General features: G+C 45.2%; 2 protein-coding genes across 2 annotated transcripts; both read right to left on the bottom strand.

The window, feature by feature from the left end:
- Positions 1–1,211: 1,211 nt before the first annotated feature.
- Positions 1,212–1,787, bottom strand: LOC140641031 (interferon alpha-1/2-like). The gene has a single exon (XM_072840334.1). The coding sequence runs from the start codon at positions 1,785–1,787 to the stop codon at positions 1,212–1,214; it is 576 nt and encodes a 191-aa protein (XP_072696435.1).
- A 2,935-nt stretch (positions 1,788–4,722) lies between these two features.
- LOC140640938 (interferon alpha-1/2) lies at positions 4,723–5,466 on the bottom strand. Its single transcript, XM_072840298.1, has one exon. The coding sequence runs from the start codon at positions 5,421–5,423 to the stop codon at positions 4,860–4,862; it is 564 nt and encodes a 187-aa protein (XP_072696399.1). The 5' UTR covers positions 5,424–5,466; the 3' UTR covers positions 4,723–4,859.
- Positions 5,467–6,186: the final 720 nt, after the last annotated feature.

Here is a 6,186-nt window from a genome sequence, read left to right as displayed (position 1 = left end):
AAATAAATACAATATGAAACACATTGAGGTGATTTACCAGAACATCAGTTCCATGAATTCACTCAGAAAAGACATATGGCATAAAAGGGCAAAGTAAGCACAGAAATACTAACACCATTACTCTCAGATCTACACTATATTCTTCTGTACTTCAGAGGCACTAATTTCTGCTTATTCACCCACCAAATCTACACTCAGGAAGGTCAGCAGTGACTTCAACTTTTCTGATATAGTGGGCAGATTCAACCTACAACTTCCATGAATCCACTTTGTTCTTCTAAGCACATTTATTTCCTTAAATACATTCAGCACCATTCTCTCTTGTCAGTACACTGTGTGGCCATGATTCCACTGTCTCCTTTGTGGCTCTTCTCCGGCCTCCCTTTGATAGATGAAGATCCTCAGAACTACATTCATGTCTTCTCACACTACACTGTCTCCCCCCATGGCCACCTCTGTTTCGGGCTTTCCCCTGCTAGATACAGACCTCAGCCATAGTGTTTCTTGCCTAATGCAAGCTCACCTCTCCCCTGACACTGGGCGTTTGTGCTTCCATGTCTACCAAGAGAGTCCACAGGTTTATGTGTATTTCCTGACATTCTCTGTTTTAGAATCAGTAAGAGAATTCACTTCTTTCACTTCTTCACTGTGAGACTAACTATGAGGATTGTTTTTAGTTTTCTATCCCTACAGCAATCAAAGATATAGACACCAGGAACTGTATTTATCATATCCTATATTCTAAAGGAAATAGATAATTTATCGTAGAAGAAGTCAGTCAACACTTCTGATGTTAATGTAACATGAGGGGTCAAAGCACTCCACCAGCCAGTTTTCAATCAGGTAGTAAAACTAGACTTTGTGATAGCCTTTCAAAACACTTCCTGTACTAAAAATTCAATAAAGAAGGAAATTGATAACTTATTAAATATAGAACATATTTTATTATATTGCTGCCACGTAAATATGCATATATAATATGAGAAGATATAAATCTTATAAATAATTGCATAAATAAATATTTAAATATATAAACAGACAAGACCATGGTCACCTGTCGACTAGTATTGGTACAGTTGACATGTCCTTAATATTTCTGAAAACACTTGACATATTCATTCTGTTCAAGTCACCGTTACAGCAGAAATGAGTCTTTCAACAGCAGAACAGGGTAAGTGTGATATTATTTGTCAGAGGGAATCATTTCCATGTTAAACCTGGTCTGATTTCTTCCACCTTATTCTTTCTTGCAAGAATGCGGAGGAGAAGAAGGATCTCCCGATTTCTGCTTGGACCATCTCCCAGGCACACGGGCTGTGGTTCTTGTCTTGCAGGTAGAGGGAGATCCTTTGAAAGTAGGTCCTCAGGGTGGAGTCCTCATGCAGGAGGGGGGCCTCGGCCAGCCTCGCCTCCTGCAGGAGACAGGAATCCAGGTCATCCACCTGCTCAGAGAGCCCCGAGCACAATTCCTCCAGGAGGGTCATGTTCCAAGGAGCAGAGGACATGTTCATGCAGAAGAGGTGGAAGACGTTCTGGGTCATCCCGTGGACCACAGAGAGGGCCTGCGCCTCCTGGAGCTGCTGGCCATCAAACAGCTCCTTGGGGAAGGCAAAGTCATTGGTGTAATTGACACAAGGGCCGGCGGAGAGTCTCCTCATCTGTCCCAGGAGCGTCAGGACCCTCCAGTTGCGCAGGCAGTGGGTGTCGGGCAGGTGGCAAGCCAGACAGCACAGGGAGTGGCAGCTGAGCAGCACCAGGGCCACCGAGAAGGAGCAGGGCAGGGCCATCGGGGATCCTGCAGGGGCTGTGGGCCTGGCTGCGCTGGGCAAGTGTGGGAACCGCGGCTTCAGCTTCTCTGAGCATCTTCCCTCGTGTGTGGGGCTTAAGTAGGCAACAGACGCGTTTTCCATTTCTGAACGTCTCCCTCACTTTCTACTTCCCTTTTTGCTTTCCTTTATGATGCACTTTCGACTGGCTCTAGAGCACTGTTTCCCAACTACATGGGCGTGCTTGTCATGATTGCCCTTGCCTCCAGAGTCTTCTGGATTGGCTTTTCACGCATCATCCAGAAAAGTTCCGGACCCGGATGCACTGTCTCTAGAGTACAGTGTATGTCCCTATCTGCTCCTATCTGAACTTTGTACATACACAACCCCGTGTCGGTTCACCCTTCTCATGTGAAGGCGAAGCAGGGTTAAGGATGTCTAACCCTGATAAACATGAAGGCCATTGTCAGGCTAACGACGTGGAATGGGATGGCCAACGTTGAAGAATGACCCATCGAGTACTGATAGGTACATGATTTCTGATACGGAAAGCACATATGCAGGTGAACCATGTCTACAAAGACAAGAGAATGAACGCAGGGTCTCTCCCAATTTAGAACGATGCCGAACTGCTGATCGGAATCGAAGAGTTGAATTACTTCCTTGACATGTGTTTCTCCAGTAAGGCCATTTCATGTTGCCTCGGGCTGACAAAGTGATCTCTTGCCTCACCTGCAACTCCGTACTCATCAAGGTGTTTTCAAACTTCCTTTTTTTCTGTTTCGCACTGTGTACAGTTAATGATGGGTTGACTGTCTTTCGTAAAGTCAAACCATGTATATATATAAAAAAAACAACGATCATGTATAATCTCTTTGTTCTGAAATGCTGAAAGCCCACATCACCTCCAGGCTCACACAGAAGCCACATCCAAAAGCGCCAAAGGCAGCTCCCAAGTCAGCCAAGGCCACCTCTCCCAGTGACTTTGAGATCCAGGAACGGATGGAGAGAAAGTCCTCTGCTCACAGGGGCCTGTCATTCCTAGGTGTGTCGCCCTCCTCGGCACACATTTCAGGGCTCTTCCACTAATTCAACGGCCATGCTTCTTGTGTGGTACTCAAGAAAGCCCAAGGAGAGACAACAAACAGGAAGCAAGAAGCTTTGGCTGGGGCCCTCCCAGACTGAGCTTTGGAGAGCCTACAGACCACTGGACTATCTAAGACTAGTTCACAGAGCTCAGAATCTTGGAAGCCTTGTCACAGGGATTCTCTCTGGTGGCTGAAGGTTCATTTTCAGGGACACTATGCAGATATAGACCACGGAGGTGGGAAAAATCTCTCTACTTCGTATTTATTTTTCTGTGCAGCTAACTACTCGTAAAAGATATATTGATTTTTAGAGAAAGAGAGAGAGATAGAGAGAGACAGTGAGAGACAGAGAGAGAGTGAAAGCAATATATAGAGCAGCATGAGCAGGGGAGGAGAGGGAGTAGCAGACACCCAACTGAGAAGGAGCCCGATGACAGGTTCCATCCAAGGACCCTGGGATTGGCGATCCAGCCAAAGACAGATGCCTCATGGAACAAGCCACCCAGGTGCCCCAGGGACAAGGAATCCTCTGCAGAATCTTTGCTAGTGGGGAGCCTGACATGGGGTTCCATCCAACCACCCTGAGCTGAGGATCTCAGCTGAAAGCAAGATCTGGCTGCTTATCCGACCTTTCCAACCACATTACCTACCCACTGCTCTTTGGAATACTGTATTTTCCAAAAAAACACCGAGAGAGAGAGAGAGACATAGAAAAGCTAAGGGAATTGCCTTATTACATTCTGTGAATCCGTTCTTTCTGAGAAAAACCTGTTTTTTCCTCTGGAGATGAATCATCCAGCAGAGGCAGCCTGATGCAGAGGACACAAGCCAGGTGTCTAGACCTGGTCACTATCTCAGTCTATTGCTGGCTGTCGGAGGCAGTCTTCTGTTTACATTATTGGACAGACCACAGAGTACAATCCTCCCACTTTCTCTTTCCTTGTTGCTACAGCCAATGTCCCATGGTTTTAATGGGGAGGTGCCCTCCTGTCCAAAATGATCTGTCATCAAAAGCAAAAGAATTCAAGAAGGCCTCTTGGAGGAGAGTTTCCAAAAAGCATGGAAGCTTCACAGACTCTGGGCTTCAGTGAGTGGCTTGCCCTTAGAAGTCACATGGCCACACAGGATCCACAAGGGAATCCATCTGGAGACCACTTCTCCTTCAGGACTCTGTTCTCATGGGACCGCTTCCATTGCTAGGCTTGAAGGGAATCGTACGGCTTGTAACTGGCAGACTGCAATATGCATTTTTTTTACGGATATTTGCACTGGGACATACACCAGTCTTTTAGGGAAGGTATCCAGTGCTGTTCATTTTATATCCCCATATGTCTGCTTCCTTTGCTATGACTGCCATCACTTCACTCTGCTGGTTGTTTGGAGGTTTTTTTTGTTTTTGTTTTTTTTTCTCGACAGAACTCAAAGATACGAGGTAGGAGTTGGGATTCATTGTGTGCGCCTCCATCCTCGCAGGCACATATGCACTGGCCTCAAGGAAGACTATGCTTAGACTTTTCATGAGAGTAACAGAATTTTGAGGAAAAGAGTCATACGATCCGTTTTGTCAGATTCTATTCTGTCTCCATACCTCTCCAAAGAAACCACAAATGCAAGAATGCTTGCAGAGAACGGTTTAATGAACAAAAGAATATAAAAGTGAATAAATAGAAATCATTCCCACTCCGGCTGAATCATAGAGTGAGGGAATGCCTACTAGTATACAAAGAGAACCCAGTAAATCTATAAATAGAAATAAATAAATAAATAAATAAATAAATAAATAAATAAATAAATAGTAAAGTAGAGAGATGGGCACGGTTATGTGAAAGTAAGCGGTGTTTGTCGACTTGACTTGATGGTGCTGCCCCGTCCTGAACACGTTGGACACCCGATTGCCTTCGTGTCACCGTGACGGCAGGCGTGAGCTTCTCTGAGGCGGCAGGACACGTGCAAGTGTGCTCTGATCAGTCAGGGAATGTCATTTCCGTGCGGACCCGGGCGGGTCTCATTTCCTCCTCCTGATTCTTTCTTGCAAGATTGTCGAGGAGAAGAAGGATCTCCCGATTTCTGCTCGGACCATCTCCCAGGCACACGGGCTGTGGTTCCTGTCTTGCAGGTAGAGGGAGATCCTTTGGAAGTAGGTCCTCAGGGTGGAGTCCTCATGCATGAGGGGGGTCTCGGCCAGCCCCGCCTCCTGCAGGGGACAGGCCTCCAGGTCATCCAGCTGCTCAGAGAGCCCCGAGCACAGTTCCTCCAGGAGAGTCATGTTCCAAGGAGCAGAGGACGTGTCCGGGCAGAAGAGGTGGAAGACCTTCTGGGTCATCACGTGGACCACAGAGAGGGCCTGCGCCTCCTGGAGCCGCTGGCCATCAAACAGCTCCTTGGGGAAGGCAAAGTCATTGGTGTAGTGGTCACAAGAGCCGGCGGAGAGTCTCCTCATCTGTCCCAGGAGCGTCAGGACCCTCCAGTTGCGCAGGCCGTGGGTGTCGGGCAGGTGGCAAGCCAGACAGCACAGGGAGTGGCAGCTGAGCAGCACCAGGGCCACCGAGAAGGAGCAGGGCAGGGCCATCGGGGATCCTGCAGGGGCTGTGGGCCTGGCTGCGCTGGGCAAGTGTGGGAACCGCGGCTTCAGCTTCTCTGAGCATCTTCACTTGGGCCAACTCTTAAATGTAACACATTACTTTCCTTTTTCTGAAAGTTCCTCTTCCTTCCTAATTTGTTTTTGTTTTTAATTTTGCATTTTCCAAATGGCTTTAGAGGAGTGTTCCTGAACTATTTTATTTCATTATTGCATTCCCTTCCCCTGACCCCAGAGTGATTTTAGGTATTTTTTGCTTTCAAATCCCTCGTAAAAATTTAATGACAGAAGTATCCTCTATATCTATTTGAGTCCTTTCTCTGTCTGTACTTTATATAATGAGATAGTGCCAAACTGTACTCTTTTTCCAATCCCAGATTAACACTGACAAAAATTTTAAGCTAAATGTACATTTCAACGTTTTTAACATTTTATTTCACTTTTAAGTCTAGTTTTCAGATCAAATTTTAATATACTTATGTAAATAAGAATGTATTAAAATTATACTTATTCAAAGTTATATAAATATACAATAATAATATATCTGGTATAATATACTTAAAAACACTATTTGTACTCAAAATAAGTGAAAATTTAGAGTATTTTTCTGACATGTATTTTTTTAAGTCTTCACTTTTTATTTTGCTTTGTATCAGAAAGTAATTTTTAATTTCACTTCTTGATAGATATTCATCCACATATTCTTGGCATTTATTTCTTTTCAGCATTTATTTCTTTTCTTTTCATAATTATT

This window comes from Canis lupus, chromosome 10 (assembly GCF_048164855.1).
Source record: "Canis lupus baileyi chromosome 10, mCanLup2.hap1, whole genome shotgun sequence".
Classification (NCBI taxonomy): domain Eukaryota; kingdom Metazoa; phylum Chordata; class Mammalia; order Carnivora; family Canidae; genus Canis; species Canis lupus.
The sequence above is the reverse complement of the archived record's forward strand: the minus strand, read 5'-3'. Positions and strand labels throughout refer to the sequence as shown.

Coding starts and splice junctions, on each gene's coding strand:
- LOC140640938 (XM_072840298.1), bottom strand. CDS start 5,423: ATGGCCCTGCCCTGCTCCTTCTCGGTGGCCCTGGTGCTGCTCAGCTGC.
- LOC140641031 (XM_072840334.1), bottom strand. CDS start 1,787: ATGGCCCTGCCCTGCTCCTTCTCGGTGGCCCTGGTGCTGCTCAGCTGC.